The sequence below is a fragment of the Camelus bactrianus genome, chromosome 26, assembly GCF_048773025.1.
Source record: "Camelus bactrianus isolate YW-2024 breed Bactrian camel chromosome 26, ASM4877302v1, whole genome shotgun sequence".
Lineage (NCBI taxonomy): Eukaryota > Metazoa > Chordata > Mammalia > Artiodactyla > Camelidae > Camelus > Camelus bactrianus.
Window position 1 is genome coordinate 28,108,707 of NC_133564.1, and position 27,206 is coordinate 28,135,912.

The 27,206-nt window shown below is 39.8% G+C and overlaps 1 protein-coding gene across 10 annotated transcripts in view; it reads left to right on the top strand.

The window, feature by feature from the left end:
• Nucleotides 1-27,206, top strand: part of UNC5D (unc-5 netrin receptor D) — a 494,882-nt gene that overhangs the window by 292,516 nt on the left and 175,160 nt on the right. For all 10 annotated transcript variants that reach the window (XM_074353354.1, XM_074353355.1, XM_074353356.1 and 7 more), the window contains exon 4: nucleotides 22,070-22,173. In XM_074353354.1, the coding sequence (XP_074209455.1) occupies nucleotides 22,070-22,173 (104 nt within the window). The remainder of the gene's footprint in view (nucleotides 1-22,069; nucleotides 22,174-27,206) is intronic.

Genomic DNA, 27,206 nt, shown 5'->3' on the forward strand with positions numbered 1-27,206 from the left:
TCCATGTCTTGGCTATTGAAATAGTGCAGCAATGAACATTGGGGTACAGGTGTCATCCTGAAGTATATGGATATATATGGATATATGCCCAGGAGCGGGATTCCTGGGTCATATGGTAAGTCAATTCCTAGTCTTTTGAGGAATCTCCATACTGTTTTCCACAGTGGCTGCACCAAACTGCATTCCCACCAGCAGTGTAGGAGGGTTCCCCGTTCTTCACAGCCTCTGCAGCATTTGTCATTTGTGGATTTTTCAATGACGGCCATTCTGACTGGTGTGAAGTGATACCTCATTGTAGTTTTGATTTGCATTTCTCTGATAATTAGTGATATTGAGCATTTTTTCATGTGCCTATTGATCATTTCTTTGTCTTCCTTGGAGAATTGTTTGTTTAGGTCTTTTGCCCATTTTTGGATTGGGTTGTTTTGTTGTTTCTTATTAAGTCGTATGAGCTGCTTATATATTCTGGAGATCAAGCCTTTGTTGGTTTCATTTGCAAAGATTTTCTCCCATTGTCAACATAGTAAAAGCTATATATGACAGATCTACAGCCAGCATAGTACTCAACGGTGAAAACCTCAAAAGCTTCCCAGTAAAATCTGGGACAAGACAAGGATGCCCACTATTACCACTCCTATTCAACATAGTCTTGGAAGTCTTAGCCACAGCAGTCAGGCAAGAGAGAGAGATCAAAGGGATCCAAATTGGAAAAGAGGTAAAAGTGTCACTATATGCTGACGTCATGTTACTATATATAGAAAACCCTAAAAGGTCCACACAAAAACTACTTGAAATAATTGAAGAATTCAGCAAGGTAGCAGGTTACAAGATTAATGTTCAAAAATCAGTTGCATTTCTTTACACTAATGATGAATTAACAGAAAAAGAATGTAAAGGAACAATCCCCTTTAAAATAGCACCCAAAGTAATAAAATACCTACGAATAAATCTAACCAAGGAGGTTAAAGAATTATACACAGAAAACTATAAACCATTGATGAAGGAAATTAAAGACTTAAAAAAATAGAAAGATATCCCATGCTCTTGGATTGGAAGAATCAATGTTGTTAAAATGGTCACACTGCCCAAGGCAATCTACAGATTTAATGCAATCCCTATCAAATTACCTAGGACGTATTTCACAGAACTAGAACAAATCATAATAAAATTTATATGAAACCATGAAAGACCTAGAATTGCCAAAGAATTACTGAAGAAAAAGAAAGAGGCTGGAGGAATAACTCCCAGACTGTGTATGTTTTTAAAAAGCATGTTTTCTGACATAATTGTAATGTAATTAACAAGAAATTAATGTTGATATAATACTATTATCCAATCTAAAGACTTTAACCATATTTCATGGACTGTTCAGTAAAGTCCTTTATGACAATAACAAAAATCCTAGATCATGGCTTACATTTAGTTTAGAGGTTTCTTTAGCCTTATTTAATCCAAATCATTCCTTACTCTTCTTTGTTGTTCATTACATTGAACTTTTTAAGTATAAAGGTTAATTATCTTGTATAATGTTTCTCAGTTTGAACATGTAAAAAGGAAATAGCAGTCACCTACAAGGGGCTTCCACTGGCCAAATCTGGGACAATTTGAGCATCTGAAGGGATCATAATAAAGAATTATAACTCATTAAATAAGAATCCATGAATCTACACTGATATATTTTTAAATAAATGAATACTAATATGGGGAGAAAGGGACAGCTCTTCCTTATAATAGAATAAATGAATAAATACAGATAGAATGATGGAAATGGAAAATTGTTCAGCATCTATTGTAACATTAGTTGATCTAGACAAATATCATGAATGCTAAAAGTAGTGGGTGAAAGTTTTAGGAGTAACTGGATGTTTACATAATCTCAAAGTATCTCTCTACAAGATACTTACTAATTACAAAGGAGGAATTAGTAACTGTGCCTGGAGAATCCTCCCACATGTCACCTTAATCAAATGATTGCAGTTGACATCCCCAGCAATGGGACAAATCCATAGTACTTGTCTTCTGATGGGATAGACTGAGAAGACGCTATCACTTCAGTGATGTTCCCTCCAAAAACAGCTCATCTGGATTTAACCATAGCAAAACATTGGGCAAACCTAAATTAGGGAACATTTTACATAATAGGTCATTTTTAACTACACATGTCTCTCAAAATGTCAGCCTCGTATGGAACACTGCTGGTGGCCACAAGTTAGTCATGATACTTCTTTCTGAAACATCAATTGTATTCCCCTTCAGATCAGTAAAATATAAATGTAAATTCAAGTATGGAGTAGAATGCAAAATTTTCTTGAGTTGTGAAGATGCAACTTGAAACAACAAAGCCATTTTGGGCACCCACATCCCACAGATGCCTTGGGGATCTGAATTTATTCTTCTCTCAGAGATTGTGATTCTCTGAATAGAGTAAGATGATAAAAATTGTGCTACTTTTGCTTACCTTGAGCACAGTTGAGTACTTCAGCCTTAAAGATGGGATCTGCTAGGTAGCAGTGCCTTACTCACAGCATGTCCTGCTGTGGGTGATGAAAACACAAATTCCCCAAATAACATTCCTTCATGTCATCCATTGCCAACTATTATTTTACCAAGAAGGGTTTGCAGAAATAGGGCCACTACCATGTTAGGAAGTCACAGCTTAATTTGGTCTGCTATTCTTGTGAAATAAACCTTAAACTTCCTGGAAAATGACCATTTCTCTAAAAACCTCTGTGGACATTTATCAGGAAGAGAATATAAATTTTACTTGAGTTCATCTCTCATTTTCTCCACTGAAGAAACCTCCTAACAGGTAAGGCAAATGGATGTTAATCAAAAGCAAAGCAAAGCAAAACAAAACAAATAAGCAAAAAAAAGAAAAAGAAAAAAACACAACTTTAATTTTTGAGGACATTTTGAATCTAGTGATATTCTTCAATTAGTTTAACATTGCTCTACCAGAATAAGTAAGGACAAGGTGCATTCTGGAAACTTGTTAAGTGTCAAAGGAATGCTAACTAAGGTGTGGAAGTGCTAGACATCCATGAAGAATTAAGTGCCTACCATGTTCTAGGTGGTGTAGCAATAAATAAAATTCCATCCCTTCCTTTGAAGAGTTTACACTCTAGTGATGGGATAGACTTAGAGACTAGTCTTTTCAAGGGAGCATGGTTATATTAGAAAGCACAGTGTGTTTCAGGAGCTCACCAGAGGGACATTTCATTGGTCCTTGAGCTCTGTGATGTGCTTCTTGAGGTAATTCCTAAGGAAGAAGGATTAACTTATGGACCCCATGTTCAGATTAAGGAAAGAGCTTGAGTTAAAAGCACAGGAAGATGGAACGGTATGGAAACTATATGGAACTATGTGGGAGCAAAAGAAGACGCGGCTACCAGGGAGATGAGATAGGTCAGATTATGGAGGGTGTTTGAGTTCTCTTAAGAGTTGAGATTTATCCAGGATGTGGCCTGGGGCCATTGAAGTGTCATAAGCAGGGCGGTGATGTGGTCACATCCTCAAACCTACTTAGCCACAGCGCTTTAAAGGGGAGCAAGACTCAAAGCAAGGAAGCTCCACGCCGTGTGAACTTCTGGTGGGATGATACATGTTAAAGAGGAAAGGGTGCACTTGCGGTTCTAGGAAGGTGAAATGATCAAGAGTGTATGGCTGCTTGGATGGAGAGCTGAGGGGAAGTGAAGTAGGAAGTTGGGGATTCCTTCAGGTTTGGGGTTTTCTAGTTTCTTGGCTGAAGTGACTGAATGAATGGTGATTCCATGAAGGAAGATTATAAATAGAGTAGAAGGAAATAGTGTGGGGAACAAGATAGCGAGTTTCATTTTTGATCATGTTATGTGTAAACTACCCGTGGAATGTTCATTTGTAGTTCATGTAGTTCACTGTAGTACATCATGAGGTTGTGTTTACGAGCCTGATGCTCAGGGATCAGCATCAGACTTAGAATTCAGAGTCATTGGCAAATAAGTGGTCGTGGGGACAGTAGGTCTCCACCAAGGAGAGAGGAGGAGCACGTTTTTATCTGAAATATTTAAGATGTTTTTCTATACAAATTTTCCATCCTACTCCCCAGCTCCCAAACTACTGGTGAAGAGAGAGAGCAGCGGAATTCTTTTTGTAGGTCCAGGGTGAACAGAGGGAGTGCTGTGAAGAAAACTGGAGAAAAATGTGGAAGAGGCCCTGGGAGAGCCAAGAGAGAGTGGATGTTTTTATGAAGAAATAAATGATCATGGTGTCAGTGTGATTATATGACTTAAGATGTGGGACGGGTCAGATGGTTTGCTTCCATTTACCAAGGCAAAGCAGTGTCATGAAAGAGAGTGATAAGAGGTAACAGTAGATCTAGGAAACAGTGGAAAAGGAGAAAATGAGGATGGTTTGCACACCCTTTTCCAAAAACTTGACAGAAGGTAAAGAAGCTAGAGCAATAGCTGGAGTTAACCACTTGAGAAATAGATGGTGTTCTATTACAAGTGTGACAATTAGATGAGCTCATTTTTAGGAAACTGACAAGGAACAGGGGCAGCAGATGGAGTGAAGAAGTAAAGGTCAGAGGAGTTGGGGTTGAGATCTGGGCTCAACTAACCAACTTTGTGCTCAACCATAGAGTTTCCTAAAACTTGCTACACAGGACAGTCACATGGAGCTCTCAGACAATGAAGGTTCCTTGGCTTTGCTCAAGACCTTTGGAATCATGTCTGGGAGGGGGCCCAGGATTACTTTTGCGGTTTTGCTGTCTTCTGTTTTTTCTCCTTCCTTCTCACTGTCTACAACTCAGCTTCCAGTGTAGATGTCTCCTTCTCTTCCCACTTCTAACCTAAGTATTGTAATACTCCAGGTCTTTCCTTCATCCATGGGTTCTCCCTAGGTGAAATCTTTTGCTCTGTGGGCCCAGTATTGTCTATATACTGATTATTCTCAGTCCAAACCTGTACCTTGTCTCCTGATGACTTTACTCACTGCCTCCCTGGTCTGTCCACTTGGATACCTAGTAGGCATCTCAAACATGTTGTCCCCGAGAAAACGCCTTTGGTTTTTCACCCCACCAGCACCGCTGCAAGCTTGTGCTCAGTCCCACCTTCCTCAGTTCCATAATGGCTCCCCAGGGCTCATGGCAAGACCTGGGTGTCATCCTTGACTCCTCTGTTTCTTTCAGTCTCATCCCACCCAGCACCAAGTCCTGCCAGTCTATCTCCAAAACATATCCTAGATTTGTCCACTTCCCTCCATCTGGTACAAAGAATCATTATTTCTCTGCGATGATAATCTCACTGCTTCCACAGTTGCCATCTTTAAATCCATTCTTGGCACAGCAGCCAGGGTGATTAGTTCAGGGGAAAAAAAAATACAGAGCAGATCTTGCTGTTTCCTTGGCTGAACTACTTCCACTATATTTCCAAACTCCATGATATTGACCCTGTGGGAGTAACCAGCCCCTTCTTACCTTCCCTGGCACCAGGATACCCACCTTTGCTGTTCCAGCCAGTGACTTCTTTTATTCCTCAAGTGCCCCTGCTTGTCACTACTTCAGTGCCTTTGCCAGTCTCTCTTCCTGGAAAGCATCCTTCGGACCTCTGCGTGATTGGTTCTTAACTCGTAAGCTTTTGTTTCTTCTGCCTTGTTGGTTAGATCTCCTTGTAAGATTTAATATAAAATACGAATCTTGCTACCAAAAAGGTGAACAAGGCTCTTCAAGCCTTCTTGTCCTGGCAAGACTGATTTAAGGTCAAGCAAAAAGCAGTCCACCTTACTTCCACTCCGTTGCTGTGTGGGCATTGCAGGAGGCAGAGTGGTAGCTGGTTAGTGGCATATTCCAGCCTTTGCATTCACAAGACAGGTGGCCGCCTCTTGTCCTGATTGACCTTCCTGCCTCGGGAGACCTGGGGCTAGGGAAGAATCAAAAAGCTAACGGTGCAGGTTAAAAAATACAGCTCTTCTTGCTGTTAGATGGGCTTTTTCTTTTTGACTCTTTCTCCCCTCCTTTTTTTCCCCCTCCCCATCTCTCTGTAGTATTAGTACTGAATTATAATGAGATGGTGAGTGTTGAAAGCTTAAGGTTATTTTTAGGTCAGTTCTTTTTAAATTCATTGCTAGTTCCCATCCCTCTTGATTTCCTGTGGAAGGCTGGGAAGACACTGGGGAAAGTCAGGAATGCTCCTTCGTGTCTGTTGTTCTGAAAAAACTGTCGCATCGACCATGGAGTTCGTTTTGCATCCAAGGGTCTTCAGGATGTGGAGCTGAAGATAAGCTTTAGTGCTGCTTGTGGGGGCTGTGGGGTGCCAGCGCCATCATGGATGGGGGTCCAAACAGCAGGAAGACAGGCACGTCTGGAGAACTGAGCAGGCTAGTCTAGTCAGTGGCTCCGGGGACTGCACTTTTTTTTTTTTCCTTCATCAAAAGCACTTCTGTTCAGGGGCTGTTTCTTCATTCACCTAAAAGTCAGTTTTCCCATTAGCGCTGCAAGTAGAGCAGTTGGTATTCTCAGACACACAGAATGTGGAACTTGAGTATTTTATCCCCATAGCTTTCAATGGAACATGATGTAAAGGTACAAAATGTGAGTTGTTAACTTTCTTTTAATGTGATTGAATGACTTAAAAACAAGGGAGCAGAGAATTCCTGTATTTTCACCTAATAACTCGCGTTGAGATCTGCTATGTAGGTCACACTTCAGCTGTCCTTTACGTATTGACACAGCCAAATCAATATAATCAATACACAGAAAGTGCCTTTTATGGAACTTGGAGACACAGCAAGCCTTAGAAATCTTCCTGCAGGCATGGTTTCCTTATGGAGTTCCCGCCCACAGTCCCTGCTGGCCGATGTGGCGCTGGGTGCCCTTCAGCGTAGATGGCCATGTTGTGACCACATTGTACGTCCACTGTCATGCCTGTTAGACCAAGAATGTACACCCAGGCAGGTTAGCTGCATCTGAGTAGACTCAGAGTGAAAGACTCAGGAAGGACAAAGTGATGATGCACTTGTGGATTCTTGCTCTTCTGAGTATGGCTTGATCCTAAAAGAGAATCAGTGGCTGATCGTGGCAACAGAAAGAGAGAGACGCAGACAAAGAAGCAGGCAGTAGTGACCCTGAGGTATCAGAAGATGTGGGTAAATGCAAGTAACGATAGGCAGAGGCCATTAAGACAGAGTAGAGTGAGAAAGGACTATGAGATAACCCAGTCAATGAATTACATCGGCTCTCTTCAGCCCCTTGCTTGGCCATGTTACCAACTCTTTAAGACCTGTTTTTGTTTTGTGATCCTAATTCCTCTTAGCCTGGTTTGTGGTCTTTCTTGCTTTCCAGTCAGTCCTGGACTCAAAATTAAGATCGTCATCCTAATGTTCAGTAAATCCTCAAATTTTGATGGAATCTGAATGAATTTTTTTTGTGTCCATGTAAACAAAAGAAGCCAAATACAATGGCATGCATTGAATTGGGAATAGCTCAATAGAGAGCAGGTTAAATTAGTACTGAAAGCATTTTGTAAAACTGCAGCTGTTTCTTCCCACCATAATGTGTCCCTGCTGCGGGATGCTGCCTTCACAACACCACTGTTGCCTGACAAACTGTGCTACTTGTTGTGAAAGGGATAATGACACACCGTGCTAGTTATAAAACGATTTATTGACAACGGCAATTTAACAGTGGAGGAATTGCAGAGCACAGGGGATCTAACAAAGCCCCAACGTTATTCTTCGGCTCTGAGAAACAATCTTGAGGAGCCTCTGCACGACAGGACCCCTGGCATCATCCAAACTCTTAGCTATCCCAGTAAACAGAGCCCACTCGTTGCCTGGCACCAAGGCGGGGTCAGAGGGAACATGGAAAGGCTCACACAATCTGACTATGATTGAAGGTGTCCCTCCTTCATTATTGCTGCAAGACTTACTCCGCAGAAGTTAAGGCTACCGTATTCAGAAATCTTACGAAAGAGAAATCTACACGTGCAATTGTCTTTTCTTGCCAGTTGTCCTTCAAAAGGATAGCAACTTTGGAACTAGAAGATCCACAGCAAAGGCATGAAATGACAGACAGGAGCAGCCTGGCATCCACATGGATTAGTGGGACAAGAAATGGGCAGACTTCATAGATTTAAGCCAGGCAGAGAGTATGAGCCAGGCTGGCGAGAGAAGCATCTGAAAATGCACCATATATAGGAAGACGATCACAGAGAAAAGGACTGACCTGCAGGGAAGCCTTATATATACTTCCTTTGGAAACTGGAGTTAGTCTCTGACCTCTCAGGTCATGACCATCTGGGGCTGGAGGATGGAGGCAGAACCAAATGGGGGCACCAAGCCTTGACTTTGATTTTGCTGGCATCCATCTGTTGTGTATTTGAACCAGTCCTTTTATTGCAACAGATGATCTGTATTTGGCGAAGTTACAAATTCCTTTTATGTATGACAAATGTGGTTTGTTGTTCCTTCAGAAAAATATGAGTGGGAAAGATTCGAAGCTGATTTGAATACCAGTGTAGTGGGGCACTAATGGGACATTGTACCATCCTCCTGCAATCTTAACAAATGACTATGGCTATGACTATTAAAAAAATGACTATGATTTTTCACTGGCTGATTTGGTTTGAACGAGTAAATTATTTTTATTTCATTGCATTAACTGCCAGAACATTGAATGAGCCGATATAACTCCCTGGTGTTTCTGAGCTGCAAAGAACTATTATTCGGAATTGAATTTTTATTGATTTTCTTGTGCTACAATGACTTTTCTAACATAGTAGCATGAAAGGAAAATGAGAAAGAGGCCAGAGAGGGCAGAGGGTGAGGAAAGGGGGACTGCCGCTTCCCATGGCCTGGTCCCAGATGGACTACTTATTCGCAGGTATCACTGACTCCGGATGTTGCTGATGGTGTGATTTACAGGTGCCCCAAGTACCTTGCTTCATCACCTTTCCCTCCTCTTCTGCTGTCTTTGTTTCGAGTCATCGTGTGCCTTGTTGGCATTCTGCTGTGGAACCAAATAGGGCAAAAGGGTGGAGAGGGAGCAGAAGTAGACAGGGTGATGCTCCAGATTGGTCAGCGTTGATGTTTGTTAGAATCATTTATATTAACAATGAGGATGAGAATGAATGTGTTACTTTTAACACCATTGTAGCACATCTGTCTATTCATGTTTTTGCCTCTCCTAATTACCTTAACTAGTAGAGGCTTAGGTGTCTGTTAGTTTATAATGATCATTCAGATGAGTTGAAATGGAAACTCATTGATTGATGCATTCATTCAACAAATACCAAGTGACTGCTGTGTACCTTTCCAGGTACTAGAGGCAAGGCAACGAATAAGACAGATGGTTTTTTCCCTCTTTCTTATAAGTAAAATCAAATTAAAGAAGACTATTTTAGAATTCAGTAAAAATTAAAAAATATACCCCTCCCCGCTTCCTTCTTTAGTAGACATCGTAGGAGTGAAACTTGGTACAATAAAATGAAACAAAATGTACTTCTTCCCTGGCTTCTGATTCAGTTTGGTCTAGTTTAGAGAATCTTGACAACTTGTGGGAACGAGGGGGGGGTTTTTTGGACATTATTTTTTCTGGCTATAAAAGTAATCCACATTCATCACAGAAAATTTTAGAAAATATAGAAACAGATGAAGAAGATAATGAATATAGACCCATATTCATCCAGTAGCAAAAGTTTGAAATGTTGAGTGATTTCTCTTTAGGGCTTTTCCTGTGACATATTTAGTAATCCCATACCAGTTGCTATTTAAACCTTTTTAAATCTGCAGTCTTGGTGTGTATATATGCAGCATGGTTCAGTTCTCTTATACAAAATAATGTGAAAATTATTATTTTCCTTCTAACTATAGACCATGTGAGCATAAGTGAGATCAGAAGGTGGAAATCTATTTATATTCCACCCTCTCAATATATATATGAATAGAAGACTAAGTCTAATAAAAGAGTGTCCTTATGTGATGTGATAACTTCTGGAAGGAAAGGTAACTAGGCAAGCAATTTGCAGAGACTTGCAAGAAAGAAACAAGAGAGCATATATGCAAAAAAAAAAAAAGTTTTAAGCCAGTGAAAGCCTGATTGAAATAGTAAATGAGGTATAGTGGGTACTGTGTAGGTCTGTGAGATGCTGTGCCTCTGCTTACCTGTGACTCTGAGAAACTTACCTGTAACCACTAGATTAAGGTAGGTCCCACTGTGATACATTTTTATGGAACTTTCTACCTCTCTGTCTCATCACTCATTCATGTACCTCTTACTCACTGGTTTAATGTCTGTCCTCCCTGCTGGAGGGTATGCTGGGGGAGGGCTGGAAGGGTCTGTGTCAAAGCCATACCCCCTGCTGCCTGGCATGGTGTTGAGCCCATCACCAACAGCGTGAGTAAATTCTGAATGAGGCTACTACACATTTAGGAAAAAAACTGAAGGCAAATTAGGAGAAGGGCTACCTACCAAAACAAGTTTTAATGCAGATGTACCTACTTTCATTTAGATGTAGATGCATTCTATAAAAATGTAATTTTTACATTGGGAGGAGGACAGTTCTTACCTATTAAAAAAAAATAAAAGAGCTCAGTCATTACATACTATTTTATCTCATTTAGCAGTTTATTCAAATATTTACTTATAATTTTAAATATTCTTTGAGATTTAAAAAAAATCTGCATAGTATTACACTGTTGGAATGCACCAACATATATTAACCATTCCTATATGGTTAAATATTTAGATCGTTAGCAGTTGCTCAGTACTGTAAATGATGATTGAGGAATGTCACCAAGCTACATTTTTCTATGTAGCTCTTCAGTCATCTTCTTAGAAAATTTTAGAAGTAGAGTTGCTGAATTATATAAATGAAGTGTTTTTAATAATAGCTTTACTGAGATATGATCCATAATACTTGATAATTCATTCACCTATTTAAAGTGTACAATTTGACAGTTCTTAGTATATTCTCAGAGTTGTGCAGTCACTACCAGAGTCCAACTTAGAACACATTTATCACACCAAAAAGTAAAACTATTCCCAGCCTTTCTCCCCCTGCAATCCCACCTGCAACCCTAGGCAAAAACTTCCCTACCTTCTGGCTATATGGATTTACCTACTATGGATGTTTCATATACGTGGAATTATACAGTGTTTGATCTTTTGTAATTGACTTATTTCATTTAGCATTGTGTTTTCAAGATGCATCTGTAGTGTGTCATGTATCAATACGTCATTCCTTTTTAATTGCCAGGTAATATTTTGTTGTATGGATATACTAACATTGTTCATTTATTAAGATAATTTTAAAGACATTGGGTGCATGTTTAACCACTTTCACTTCTAGTTCTCCATATTCTAACACTGGAAATTATTCTTTAAAACAAAGAAACAAAGCAAAAGCTGTTTAAGAGTAAAGAGACATATAGATGCTTTTTAAATTGGCATTTCCTTAACAATTAGTGGTACTGGCCATTCTAAATATCTTTATTAGCCATTTGTATCTCTTCTTTCGTAAATTATGTTTTCATCCCCTTTGCCATGTTGTTTTAGGCTGTTCACCCTCCTCACTTTGATTTCATAAGTTCCCTTTATATATTAAGGCTGTTAAGCCTCTGCCTATAATTTTGATCATAATGTTTTAGATAAAAACAGTTTTCAATTTTAACAAAACAATATGTGCTGATCATTTCCGTAAGTGTTCTTCAATTTTAGGTTTAGAAAAGTCTTCCCTAACCTAAGATCCAATAAGTATTTTATTACTGCTGTGGTTTTATAGAAAATATATTAATTAAGATGGGATTTATTTTGGTATAAAGGAAGACAGAGATCTAACTTTTATTTTTTTCTATAAAAGGATATCCTAATGTGTTTTCACACTTAATTTATACAGCACTTTTATGATACACTGACTTACTCTTTTTATTTGAATGTCTTTGAAAAATGTTCTAGTTTAATTCATTCATATATCTGATTTATGACAAGATCACCCTCTTTTAATAATCATGGCTTTATAATAGGATATAATAATATGTGACCTTAGTTAAGCCTTATTATGCACCCAGTGCTCTTAAAATGATTTTATACACATTAGCATTTATATTCATATAAAAACTATATTTAATAGGAATTATTATCCTCATTTTACAGATGAGGAAACTGAGGCAAAGAGAGAGAAAGATAATTATCAAGTCAAGGGGCTAGCAAGTGGCAGACCGAGAATTCAGATAGATCCCAGCAGACCTCATTTTACTGTGCTTCACTTTATTGCACATAATTGCAGATGCTGTGTTTTTTTTACAAACTGGAAGTTTGTGGCAACCCTGTGTTGAGCAAGTCTATCAAGTGTCATTTTCCAGCAGGATTTTCTCACTTCGTGTCTCTGTGTCATGTTTTGGTAATTCTCACAGTATTTCAAACTTTTTCATTAGTATTATATTATGGTGATCTGTGATGAGAGATCTTTGATGTTGCTATTGTGTTTTGGGGTGCCACGAACCACACCCACTTAAGACAATGAACTTAATTGGTCCATGTTGTGTGTGTTTTGACTGCTGCACCAACTAGCTGTCCCCCTCCACCCCCCATCTCTCTCCCTCTCCTTATTCCCCTGAAACACAACAGTACTGGAATTAGGCCAATGAAAAATCCTACTTTGGCCTCTAAATGTTGAAGTAAAAGGAAGAGTTATATATCTCTTGCCTTAAATCAAAAGCTAGAAATTATTAAACTTAGTGAGAAAGGCATGTTGAAAGCTGATGTAGGCCAAAGGGTAGGCTTCTTGCATTAAACAGTTAGCCAAAGTTGTGAATGGAAAGGGAAAGTTCTGAAAGGAAATTGAAAGGGCTACTCTAGTGAACACACAAATGATAAGAAAACAGAATAGCCTTATGACTGATAATGGAGAAAACTGGAGTGGTCTGGATGGAAAATCAAATCAAACACAACATTTCCCTAAGCCAAAGCCTAATCCAGAGCAAAATCTTAACTCTCTTCCATTCTGTGAAGGCTGAGTGAGGTGAGGAAGCTGCAGGAGAAAAGTTTGAAGTAGCAGAGGTTGGTTCAAGAGGTTTAAGGAAAGAAGCTGCTTCCATAACGTGAAAGTGCAGAGTGAAGCAGCAAGTGCTGATACAGAAGCCACAGCAAGTTATCCAGGAGATCTAGCAACGATAATTAATGAAGGTGGCTGCACCAAGTAACAGATTTTCCTTGTAGACGAAACAGCCTTCTGTTGGAAGAAGATGTCGGCATCTAGGACTTTCATAGCTGGAGAGGAGAAGTCAATGATGCCTGGCTTCAAAGCTTCAAAAGCTAGGCTGACTCTCTTGTTAGGGGCTAGTGGAGCTGGTGACTTTAAGTTGAAGCCAGTACTCGTTTACCATTCCAAAAATCCTACAGGCACTAATAAAAACTATGCCAAATCTACTCTGCCTGTGATCTATATAAACAGAACAAAGCTTGGATAATAGCACGTCTATCTACAACGTGGTTTACTGAATATTTTTAGCCCACTGTTGAGATCTACTGCTCAGAAGAAAAGATTCCTTTTGAAATACTATTTCTCATTGACAATGCCCCTGGTCATCCAAGAGCTCTGATGAAGATGCACGAGATTAATGTTGTTTTCATGCCTGCTACCCAGCATCTATTCTCTATGTATCCCATGGATCAAGGAGTAATTTCAACTTTCAAGTTCTATTATTTAAGAAATGTATTTGTTAAAGCTGCTGCTGCCATAGATAGGGATTCCTCTGATGGATCTGGGCAAAGTCAATTGAAAACCTTCTGAGAAAGATTCACCATTCTAGATGCCATCAAGAACATTTTTGATTCATGGGAAAAAACCAAAATAGTAACATTAACTCAAATTTGGAAGAAGTTGATTCCAGCCCTCGTGGATGACTTTGAGGGGTTCAAGACTCCAGTGGAGGAAGTAACTGCAGATGTGGTAGAAGTAGCAAGAGAACTAGAATTAGTGGAGCTGGAAGATGTGATTGAATTGCTGCAATCTCATGAGAAAACTTCAGTGGATGAGGAATTGATTCTATGGAGGAGTAAAGAAAGTGGTTTCCTGAGATGGAATCTACTGGTGAAGATGCTATGAAAATGGTTGAAATGACCACAGAGGATTTAAAACATAACATAAACATAAAGCAGCAGCAGGATTTGGGAGGATTGACTTCAATTTTGAAGGAAGTTCTGCTAGGGGTAAAATGCTGTCAAATAGCATTGCAAGCTGCAGAGAAATCATTTAGCAGAAGGCAGAGACAGTCACGGCAGACTTCACTGTTGTCTCATTTTAAGAAATTGCCACAGCCACCCCAGCCTTCAGCAACCACCACCCTAACCAATTAGCAACCATCAGTGTGTAGGCAGGACCCTCCACCAGCAAAAAGATTAAGGTGATGTTAGTATATTTTAGCAATAAAGTATTTTAATTAAGGTTTACACTGTCACTTTAGACATAATGCTATTGCATACTTAATAGGCTTTATTATATTGTAAACATAACTTTTATGTGCAGTGAGAAGCCAGAAACTTCACATGACTCACTTTATCACAGTGGTCTGGAACCCACCCCGCAGTAACTCTGAGGTATGTCTGTTCTCGGGCGCCAGCCCTGACCTTCTTTAGTGATAGGCAGTATTACCCAGTGCGGTGCTGGAACAGAAGACCTAGCAGTTAAAATTTTTACCATTAGTGATCATGCATGTTTAAGATGTATTTTGCATTTCTCTTTCCATTGTTTTTTGGATAATTACTTGAATGTTTTAACTATGTTACAAAAAATACTTGTATTCTAAAATTTTGAGTGGTTTTTGTTATTCACTGCTAGATTTCTTCTTTTAAACCACAACTCAAATATGTAATTCATTACTTTGAGTGTCTTTTCTTTCGTTAGTTTATATGAAAAGTAATGTTTTCAGGAAAGACATGTGGCTGCTTTCAATCTCTGGAACCTATTGTCTGAGACTATATTGTTGTCAGTTTGCTCATGAATGATAATTTATTTGGGGATGGGAAATTTGTACCCACGCTTTTTTTTTTTGCTAAAAAGCGAAAACAAGCAAGAACATAGATTTTGTTACATAATTACTCTCTGGTATTTGCTTATACAGAGAAAAGTTCTAGTTATAGACTGATTTTTGTTTCATTGTCAGTTACCTCTTTATTTAAAAATTTTTTTGAGCGTTATTGAGAAGATATATTTGACAAAGATCATTGTGTAACTTTAAGGTGCACAATGTGATGATTTGATATATATTTATATTGTGAAATGATTACCACACTAATGTTAACATATCCATTACCTCACAGTTTTATATATGTGTATATATATAGTAGTGAGAACATTTACAATTTACTCTCAATAAATTTCAAGTATACAATACAGTACTGTTACCTATGTTCATTGTGCTGTGTGTTAGCTCCTCAGCACTTACTCATCTTAAAACTTAAAGTTTTATCCTTTGACCACCATCTCCCATTTCACTTACCCCTCAACCCCTGGCAACCAGCAATCTACTCCTTGTTTCTCTGAGTTCAGCTTTTTTAGATTCCACATATGTGGACTCATACATTATATGGTTCACATATATGAGACCATGCAATATTTGTCTGTCTTTGTCTGATTTATTTCACTTACCATAGTGTGTATATCATATTTTCTTTATTATTCATCCATCTATGAATGGGTTATTTTCATATCTCTGTGAGTAATGCTGCAGTGAACATAGGGGTATAGCTCTCTCTTCTAGATAGTGACTTTGTTGCCTTTGGATATATACCCTGGAATGAGATCTTTGGATCATATGGTATTTATAGTTTTAACTTTTTAGGGACTTACATACTGCTTTCCATAGTGGCTGCATCAATTTACATTCCCACCAACAGTGAACTAGAATTCCCTTTTCACTACATCCTCATCAAAACTCATTTCTTTTCCTTTTGATATTGGCCATTTTAACAGGAATGAGGTGATATCTCACTGTGGATTTGATTTGCGTTTCTCTGATGATTAGTGATGTTGAACACCTTGTCATGTACTTATTGGCCATTTGTATATCTTCTTTGGAAAATGTCTATTCAGGTACTTTGCTCATTTTTAAAATTGGATTGTATGGTTTTTTGCTAAGTTCTTTACATATTTTGGATATTGACACTGTATCAGTTATATGGCTTGAAAATATTTTCTCCCTTTCGTTAGGTTGCCTTTCACTTTGTTGATCATTTCTTTTGCTATGCAGAGAGTTTTTAATTTGATATAGTCCTTCTTGTTAATTTTTTCTTCTATTTCTTGTGCTTTTGGTGTCATATCCAAAAAATCGTTGTCAAGACTATTGTCGAGTTTTTTTCCCTGTCTTGTCCTCTGGGAGTTTTTTAGTTTCAGGTTTTACATTTAAATCTTTAAGCTATTAAGTTAACTTTTGTAATTGGTGTAAGAGAGGGGTTCTTCTTTCACATTTAATTATTTTGTATGTGCATATATCCAGGTTTTCCAGCACCATTTATTGAAGAGACTATCCTTTCCTCATTTAGTATAGGTGTATTCCTTGTCAAATATTAGTTGGCCATATATTTGAGGGTTTATTTCTGGACTGTTGATTCTGTTTCATTGATCAATTTCTGTTTTTATGCCATAATCTGTTTTGATTACTGTAGCTTTGTAGTATGGTTTGAAGTCAGGAAATGTGATGCCTCCAGCTCTGTTCTTAAGATTGTTTTGATTCTTCAGGGTCTTTTGTGGTTCTATCTTAAGTTTAGGGTTTTTATTCTATTTCTGTGAAAAATGACATTGATATTTTAATAGAGAATGCTTTGACTTTATGGATGGCTTTGGGTAATGTGGACATTTTGACAATATTCTTTCAACCTTTGAAAATTTTAGTTACTTATGTTCATTTAGTTTAAAATACTTGTAAAATTATTTTTACAATGTTATTAATTTTGTTAAAATTCAAAATTTCCACTGTGATATATCGAGGAACTATTTTTTTTCTTTCCAAAGTTTTGTTGCCTTGTATCCAGAGAGCTCTTTTGCAAACTCAAGTTTTTTTTCCCCCAGCTCAGAGAAGAATTACTGTTATTAAATTATCATCTATTTTCTTTAATCTTATTGCCTCCTTCTAAACTTCCTATTATATTTAAATTATATTTCTCTATCTCAATATTATCTCTTGTTATTTATTTCATCTTTTTTATGGCAAATTCATTGTCATTTTATCCTTTTCCTCTTAGCTCATTTATTCAACTTACAGTTATTAAGAATCTTCCCTGAATTAGATGTTCAGTAGGCACTGGGAGTATAAGGGTGAACATCTCAGACCTAAAACCCACATTCATTGAAGTGATGGTCCAGTGAGGAAAACACATATGGAGTAAGCAATGATTAGAGCCCTACTAGAGGACATTTCTTAAACTAGGTTTTCTGGTTACCAAACTATTGCCTCCTATCTCTCAAACCGCTGGCCTGTAATTTGTGAACCTGGGGCTGGGACTCCCTTGCCAGATCCTGGCTCCCTGTGAGGTCCTAATAGGGGCACAGAGGAGACTGGACAGAGAAGGAGGGAGGAAGGCTACTTCTTTCTGTTCATTTTCTGTCTCTGTCAACATCACCCCAGCAGAGTTTCTTCATCTTGGAAGTGGCAGTTGCTTATTGTTTCCAGTTTATTTTTTTAACTACTTCCAGAACCAGCTATATTATGCTCCTTACCCTCCACTACCCCACCATGAGACCCAGCACCAGTCTGCTGGGTGGTCCTTCAGAGGTCTAGGTCTTGACTCCTTGGGTCCCTGTTCCAAGTTCCTGAGGTGCCAGCACCAACATCCAGTGCCCTCTCCTTGGAGAGTTGAGCCCTCTCTAAGCTTCAGAGGTCTATAACCTAACTTCTTCCCTTTCCCTAGGGTGGGACCAACTCCTAACGGTTCCCCTTTTTGCCTTTTTAGTCCTTCATTTTTTACACTAATATTTTCTGTTGAGACAACTGATATGCTTTCTGTTTTCCTGCCTGGATCCTGACTGATAGATCTGTCTTCTGTTTCGCTAGTTCAGTTAGCAGCAGTACTCAGATGCTGTTTACCGTCTCCATGATACATATATATATATATATTTCTAATTCAGCAGTTACACTTTTTTTTCCCTGCATAGTGGCAGTTTTCTTGATCTCAGATGTTATCCTATTTATAAATCCCTACTCTAGATTCTCAGTTGCTATTTCCTTTTCATTTTAAAGAACTTAAATTGGAAGTTATCTAAAAATGCCTCTCGTTTCTAGTCTTAGAGGAAGCCATTTAATTTCAGTTCTATGGTTTGTCTCCTTCATTTGTGGTATAATTCTTTTTTATATGGCTGGGGATGTTCTTCCTACTATTAGAAGTTACACAGATTCCTATATGAATCTTTCAAGCCTTGGAACTAACATAGGTGGTCAAAGTATTTAGTTTGCCAATTCAGAAATGAATTAGGTTGGGCGACCTAGGGTGAGAATCATAGGTAGAACTGAAAGCATTCTGTTTCTGAGATCTATTTCTGTAATTTTTGTTATATTCAGTAGCTAGCTGGAATTTTGTTATTTTTTTATTTTTATTTTTTTGGTGGTGGAGGTAATTAGGTTTATTTGTTTATTTTTAGAGGAGGTACTGGGAATTGAACCCAGGACCTCATGCATGCTAAGCATGTGCTCTGCCGCTCGAGCTATATCTCCTCCCCCAGCTAGCTGGAATTTACCTGGTATGTCTGCCCTCCTTGGGAGTCAAATGCCAGTCTCCCTGCATCAGTATTAGGCATAGGCAGGGACTCGGTGATACTTGGGTTTCTCACTTGGTCTGATATCTGGTGTGTGGCTGGCTGCCTGTTAACGCGTTGGACCCAAATATATGACACACTCGTTGTTGCCTGACCCCCTACGCCACTGCCTTTAATCTATGATCTTTGCATCTCTGCATTTAGAAGTGTCTGTATACTTCTTATCGGAAGCCTTCCAGTGAATGTGTATGTCAGTTGGGAACATAAAGAGGTTGTGTGGATCCTTTCTTCAGTCTGATCCTGATTGGATGAGACCTGCTAGAAATTTCGCAGTTTCTTTTTCATAGGCAATACCCTTTCCTACATCCTAGTAATAATGTGCAATGCAGGGTTTTCCTTCTTTACGTACATGCTTGCTTAGCTAATTCATTAAGCAGGTGGGAGTGGGGAGGAAAGATGTCTTCGCTCTGGTTGTGTTCTCATCTGCCAGTGCAGTTACTGTAGGGGAGGGTGGAGGTACCTGTAAACTATGCATTTTGTTACTTTTTCCACTTCTAGAACAAAGAAACAGAAGATAAAATAGAAATAGTAAAAGATAAAATAGAAACTCCCGCTGTTCGTTTTCTGTGCTTCATCGGGTTGTATGCAGATTATTTGCCGTTCTCAAAACTGCAGTCATCATGCAGCAGCTGAATAAGACTTCCTTTTGAAAACAAAGCAATCAAAGAAAAGGAAAAAAAATGGCAAACAAAATTCGCCACAAAACACAACCCTTTCTGTTCGTTATCAAACTGATGTGTCACAGAAGAGTCGCTCACACTCCACAATCGACTGATTTCAATATAGAGCCATCCTCCTTACAGTTTCAGTTACCCATGGTCAACTTAAGTCTGAAAATAGTAAATGACAAATCCCATAAATAAATAATTCATACATTTTCAACCACATGCCATTCTGAGTAGCATGAAGCAAGCTCATGCCATCCAGCTCCGTCCTGCCCAGGATGTGAATCGCCCTTTGTCCAACATACCCTGCCCATTCACCTCTTAGAGTCATCTCAGTTACCAGATTGACTGTCATGGTATCTCAGTACTTGTGTTCAAGTCACCCTTATTTAAAGTAATAATGGCCCCAAAGTGCACATGATGCTGGCCATTCAGATGTGCCAGAGAGATGCTGTGAAGTGCTTTCTTTAAGTGGAAAAGTGAACGTTCTTGACTTAATAAGGAAAGAAAAAAACTGCACGATGAGGTTGCTAAGATCAGCGATAAGAGTGAATTCTATCTGAAATTCTGACAAAGGAAAAAGAAATGCATGCTAGCTTTGCTGTCATACCTTAAACTTCAAAAGTTACAGCCACGTACATGATAAATGCTTAGTTGAGATGGAAAAACATTCAATTTGTATGATAAGAGATTTTGAGAGAGAGACTCCATTCATGTAACTTTTATTACAGCATATTGTTGTAGGTGTTCTATTGTATTATAAGTATTGTTGATCTCTTACTGTGCCTAATTTATAAATTGAACTTTAACACTATTATCACAGGTGTGTTATGTACCAGGAAAAAACATCATATACATAGGGTTTGGGATTATCTGTGGTTTCAGGCATCCGTGGGGGTCCTTGGAACACACGCCCAGGGATAAGGGGGCTTTGCTGTAGTCCTGATGAAGAAATCAGTCATACGTAAAGGGGATTTTCGTCTCAAAGATCCCTTACGGGAAAACAAAGGAGAATTTGTGGTCAAGTTGTGCGGGAAACATGAGATCTTTCATTCTGGGGAAACTGCATTTTCCTTCATTCATGGTTTTGTCATCAATTATGTGAACTTTCTCACACCTGGCGTCGGAAATTCTGAATCATAAAGGCAGTGGCAGTTTTTGGATCTCGAGTAGAAGAAGAAAGATGGCTTTACAGTCTGTGGGACAGCAGAGAAATGAGGAGCTGAACCTGCCATCTGCCCACAGCACGAGTCCTTTTGAGATCCTTTGCGCCACGTACACTCACGGAGATCTCTGAACATACAGCACGACTGACAGAAGCCGTCGGTGGCCTCCAGGAGGGAATACGTTAAGAGTAAAATGCAGAGGAGTGAACATGTGGATTGCTGTGCTTGTTACTCATGGAGCATGTTTGACTTGCTAAAAGCACGTTTAATGTATTTATACAATTTATAAAGATGTAACTGATTCTGAAGCGCTGCTCTTTACAGAGAGCATATTTCATGTGATTGTAAGCACTAAAGAAAATTAAATCAATAAATCCACAGCCTGTAATTTGAGATGCTCAAGTGTAGAAAAATACATTGTCAGGAAGGGAGAAGGGAGGTCTTGAGGAAGACTTATAAAACTGTCTCTGCGCTACCATCCCAGGCTTTCAAGTGACAGTGGGAATTAAACTTGTGCCGTAAAATGATCAGTGTTGTTATGACACCTCAAAAGAAGTAAAGGGCAACTCCCACTCTTTTTAATGGAGCGTATGCTTAAGCGGAAAGTCAGACAAATGAAGCTCTTCCTCTCTTTTTGAACCATCCCTGTGTTCTTTTCCCCGAGAAAGCTTGGCTGGTTATCCGTCCGAGACTGGAGGCCTGGAATGTTGTTGGATTTTTTTCCCCGTCACTGGCATCGATGCTCTATGTGACCACTGGCCGGCCAAGTAACCTCCCTAAGTGTCCCCCTTCCATGTGTAAAAGGCTAATCATGCAGCTTGTTTGCAAAGCACCTGGAGCCTTCCATGAGGGCACTACACTACACATTGCTGTTTGACTGGAGGACATTGTGTTTTAATTATATGTTTGGTTGGATAGATTATAGATTTTTGTTGTGGTTGAATGTTGCCTCTTTTCCCTGGTTACAAATAAAAAACTAATAGGTAATCTCACTGTATTACCATCCTCTAGAGCTCCCTAGAGGGTTAAGGGAATGGCAGAGGTTACAGATTAATAATGCATTCTTTAGTTAATAAAAAAAAATCACATGCATCTCCACTGCATAATAGCTGTGGATAGCAATTTATTAGGCCAAGTGTTTTATCAGATGCTAAGGAGATCATACTGGCAAAAACTCATGAAATAGTAAGTTTTTTTCCCCTGCCTCCCTCCCCGCCAGTAAATCTTTTATCCTTCACATCAGTATGGAAAGTGAGGAACAGTTTCATTAAGGTTTATTTCAAATATATTTGTGAGTATTCAGGAAGGTGATTCTCGGATTCTGGAGTGACTTTGTGTGTGTGTGTGTGTGTGTCTCTAAGTGGTGGCATGAAGCTCACTGTCTTATTATATTTGGAGCAAATGTGGATCATACTGGCCTTAGGGCAAAGTGTCATGTCTTCATGTATCTTTGCAGATTTACGGAAGAACTTTGAGCAAGATCCTCAGGGAAGAGAGGTTCCCATTGAAGGCATGATCGTGCTGCACTGCCGTCCGCCCGAGGGCGTTCCTGCTGCCGAGGTAAGACCAGCCCTTTCCCCAGAGGGACAGTGGCTGAGCGCTGTGTGCTCCCAGGTGACTAAGGGAGCCTGGGTCTGGCCTTGTTGATGTCTGGACCCAACTGCTTAAAGATGGTGCAGAAATGGTGTTGGAAGTGAGTTGGAAGAGGAGATTGTCTCTCGCAGACTTCCTAGTCAACACAAGCTCTTGATAGGCAGCTCGGGTAGGATTTGTTACGGGCTCTTGGTTTTGGGGACCTCAGTCATGCAGGCGGCATCCTCTGTCCTCCGTCCACTGCCTTGGACATTCTGCTGTGTGCGTTGGCTTCTGGATCAATCTGATCGGCAAAGTCACATAACAAAGTGCATAGGGAAGGAGGGCAGGCCCTGGTGCCAAGTTTCACTGGTGTTTGTACTTACTTGCTCTTCGTTTGCTTATGGAACAAACATGCCTTGAGCATTTATTATGTTTCGGACACTGCGCTGCTTTGGGGGATGTAAAGTGTGAAGTCACAGGTCTCTGAATAGCTAGCCCTCCTTCATTCACAGGGAGGCGCCAGGAATCCAGAGTCATGACGGTTTTTGTTCCTTGCTTGTTTCCTAGAAACCTCTATCACAGTTAGAATGTAATTGTCAGTAATCAGAGTAAGACAGATACCATGTGGTACCACTTATATGTGGAATCTAAAAAAAAAAGAAAAATAGAAATAAACTTACAAACTGGAAACAGACTCACAGACATAGAAAACAAACTATGGTTATCAAAGGGGGAAAGGGTAGGGGAAGGATAAATTAAGTGTTTAAAATTAACATACACACACATATATATTATATATAAATTAGATAAACAACTAGGACCTAAGGAAAAAGAAAAAAATGAAAAATACAACATCGTGAGAAAAATTGACAAATCAATTTAACAACAAAGTTATCCAAAAAGCTTTAATTAGATTAGGGGTTGATATTATGTAAAGAACATTTTTTAAACCTTGTTATATTTCAGATGAAATATACTTGCACACTTAAAAGTATGTGTCAAAATTTATTAATGTGATTTGATGATTAAGAGATTGAGAGAAAAAAATATATATAACTGTCAGCAGTAACACACTTTGGTAGTAGGGACAGCTTCCTGAATCTTTCAGTCACTATTTTTTTTCAGACTACCCTCCAACCTTTTTATTTTTATTTATTTATTTGTTTGTTTTTCATTTTATTTTTTTCCCCTAATGGAAGAACCGGGGATTGAACCCAAGACCTCCTGCACATCAAGCATACACTCTACTACTGAGCTGTACCCACCACCTTCTTTCAATGACTTTTGAATGAGGTTCTGATAGACCAGTACTACAGTTGTTAAGGCAGCGTAGCAAGGAACTCAGAAGTACAAGAATACGTGGTACAATCCTGAATTTATAAAACTAGGCTTGAGTCACAGTAGATCATCCAATTGTGACTCTTCTCTGGGAAGCTGGAAAACTGTCCTTAGAGCCACAGTTTATTTATGGAGGAGTAGAGATATTAAAATCAACAGGAACCTTTAACTCGCAGTTTAACTAAAATTGCTGTGGGATTTTGCAGTTGGAAGAACAAAGGAGTAGCAAGTACCACAGGGAACAAGAAACCGACCGCACTGGCACGTTTAGGCAGGAGGCTTGCTGGGTGGCCACTATTCAAAGCGCAAGTGATTCCCGAAATGAAGTAAACGGGCTTGAAAATTAAAGTGAACATTCATGCATGATGTGAAATGATTAGAAAGGAAAATGCTTATTTTTGGATTTTTATTGAATGTGAAGCAAAAAGATGCTTGCTCTCCTTTGGCCGCCACCTTGTTCCGTGCAGAGTGTGTCCTGGGTTCCCAAGCAGGGGGACAGACAGCAGGGTGTTAAATGCTCAGGTGAACGTGTCAGTCTTGTTTAGGACACCCCATGTGCTCCTGGGATCCTAACTTGGGTATCAGCAGTTTTCTGTAGCCACCCCATCTCTCTAAATCCCGACTTACAAATATTTCATGCATCAGAATGTCCCGCCTGTTTCATGCTTGCTGTGTGTACAGCCCAGTTTCCTTCCAAGCCCGTGCTGGGTCACTCCATCAATTTCAGCAGCCTCTGAGAGGCGTGAAGAAGGAACGAAGGTCATGGTTTTATTAGGTGTCCTGTGGGAACCTAACATTCTCTAGATGTCTAGAAATCAATTTTTACAGCTGGAAGAGAATTTAGGTATCTACCTGGCACAGCCTTTACATTTTAGAGGCAAGAAAACTGGCGCTCAGATCAATGACCTGCCGAAGGTCTTACACCCATTTAAGGGATAACTCTGTTCGATCTTTCAAAAGTTCCTCAGAGCATTCGAAGTTAAAGTCTATTTTATTTTGATGCTTTATGTGGTCCATAATAATCTAGGCTGCTGTTGCCTCTGACCACCTCTTCTGCTGCTCAGTTTCCGACCCTGCTCTAGCCACACTGGCCTCCTCGCTCGTTTTCAGGTTCACCAGCCATGCACCTACCTCAGGGCCTTTGCACATGCTGGCCCCGCTGCTGAAACACTCTTCCCGAGCTCTTACATTGCCTCATCCCTTCCTTCAGGGCTTGTTCAAATATCACCTGCTCAGTGAGGCCTGCTTGGGGTACCCTGATGAAAATGTCACTCCCCTCCCCTATACATACACTTTCAAGCCCCTTTCTCTACTTTGCATTAACTCCATAGCTCTTATCACAAACATACTGTAGTTATTTGGCTTATTTTCTGTCTACTCTACTGGAATTTAAGCTCCATGAGGGAAATTTTGTTTAACTTTTTATTGCTTTATCACCAGAATGTAAAACAGTGCTTCTTGCTTCCAGGCACTGAATAAATGTTTGTTGAATGTGAATGAAAGGTAATTTCCTAAACGTTCCTGAATATTTGAGGTTATACTAGGACTAGCCCCAGACAAAAACTATAAAATCCACTAGACTCTTTTTGTTTTTTTCTCCCATTCTGGGTACTAGAAAATGAATAAGACATTCTCCATCTGCTCTTTGAAGACATAAGTGAAAATAAAGAACAAAGGAGAGAAGAGTAAAGAAGACACAGTCTGGGAAGGTCACAGCTACGGGGGAAGATGTATCATGGTGAATGAATGCCTCATGAGTGTGTACACATGCATGCCCACACTCACACCAAAGCATCTTCCCAGAGATGGCAGGGATTTAGGAATTAGAAGGACTCGGAGGCTCTTCAGGGCCATGGTTGGTAGGGAGGATTCCCGTTGGAGAACAGGTGAGCCTCTAGGAAGTTAGCAGCATTCCTAGCTGTGCTTGGGGAAGGCTGAACTTGGGCTGAAGCTCAGAAGCACATTGCTGGACGTTCCTCCACTTTCTTGCTCCAGCTCTCTGTTCTTGAAGGCAAATGCATGGTGCCTGTGGACTCAATTCACTTTCCATCTTTATTTGCATCCGATGGGCTTCCCAGCTGTAACCCCAAAAGCAGAACAGGATGTGAAAAACTTCCAGTAGCCACACACAGTGATGTCAGTGAAACAAATATTTGGGAGCGTTGTCGATCAGGAGAGGAGGGAACACAATACAGACCTATCAGTAAGAAAGTGTATTTTCTTTTCTGGTACCTTCCCTCCCTCCAGATTTCCACACTGTAGGCGTACACTTGCTCTAGAAGTCTCCTGAGACTGCTGTGACAAACTGCTACTTACTGGGTGGCTGAAAACAGCAAAGTGGATTCTCTCACAGTTCTGGAGGCTAGAAGTCTGAAATCGGGGTGCAGGCAGGGCTAGTTTTCCTGGAGACTCTGGGAAAGCATCTGTTCCATGCTTCTCTCTTAGTGGTTCCTGGCAGTCTTTGATGTCCTTGGCTTGTGGACACGTCACTCCAGTCTCTGCCTCTGTCTTCACGTGGTGTTCTTCTCTCTGTATCTCTGTGTGTCTGAACTTCCCTCTTATAAGGACACAAGTCATTATATTGGGGCCAATTTCAATCCAGTAAGCCCTTACGTTAAGAGTCTGGGTCACAGTACACCTGCAGTGACCCTGTTTCCAAATAAGGTCACGTGCACAGGTTACATGTGGGCATGAAATTGGGGCGGAGGGTGCTCTTGAACTCAGTACCCTTCCCATTCTCCATGATTTGATATCATATCACTCTTACTTTTAATCATGTAGGTGTTATTAGGAATAAATTTCAGAGCCAGACTGGCTAAAAGTAAGTAGTGGGCCATTTCAAGAAGCAGCTGGGCTGCAGGATGGTTTAACACAGAAATTCTGAGCTGAGAGCAGGGAGCAGGGGAACCTTTGTTTTCTACATTTTGTATTATAGATGAACAGGGAGTGTGTTTCAGCTCCTCTGTGGGTTAATGGCTATTATGGGGCCCAAACAAGCTTTTATAGCATCATCTTAAGGTGGGAGATTATCCTGGTTCCAAATACTTGAGTTACTTTGAAATTTCACTTATTTATGAGTTGGATTCTGCCTCTATCTGTGCACCAATATTTACAGCTCTTTTGGTTTCAGCACTAGCTTACACAGTGGTTATCGCCACCATTATCTGTGTTTTCGTTGAAGGGGAGGTAGAAAGGTGAGAGATACACAGATAGGGAAGGAAAGTGAAAATGTTCATACCTTCCCCTGTCGGGGTCTCCCAGGGTGGAGATGTCTGCCAGTGCCTGTCATGGGGTCTTCAGATCTCAAGGAGAGTGTTTTTGTGCTCACTGATTCATAGTCATGCGAAGATTGTAGAGTTAATGACTCTTCAGTGTGGCAATAACTGGGAACTGTGCTTGGAAATTGATCAGTATTGTAATTGTCACTGTGAAATATTATCAGTCAGAGTTACCTTCCCTGAGCAGGCTGTTTTCCACTCTCTCCACCTTCCTGCCCACCTACTGTGGGCCCCAAAGGGGTCATCCCTGGAAGGGATTTTCAGGGTCACTGATACATCAGCTGGCTTTGTTCTGCAGTGGCATAAGGGGTCTTCTCCTTGACACATTGAGAGGAACCTGGAGGGCAAGTCTCGTCTTCACAAGACGTAAACAATCGTCTTCTCTCTGCAAGGTAGAACTTT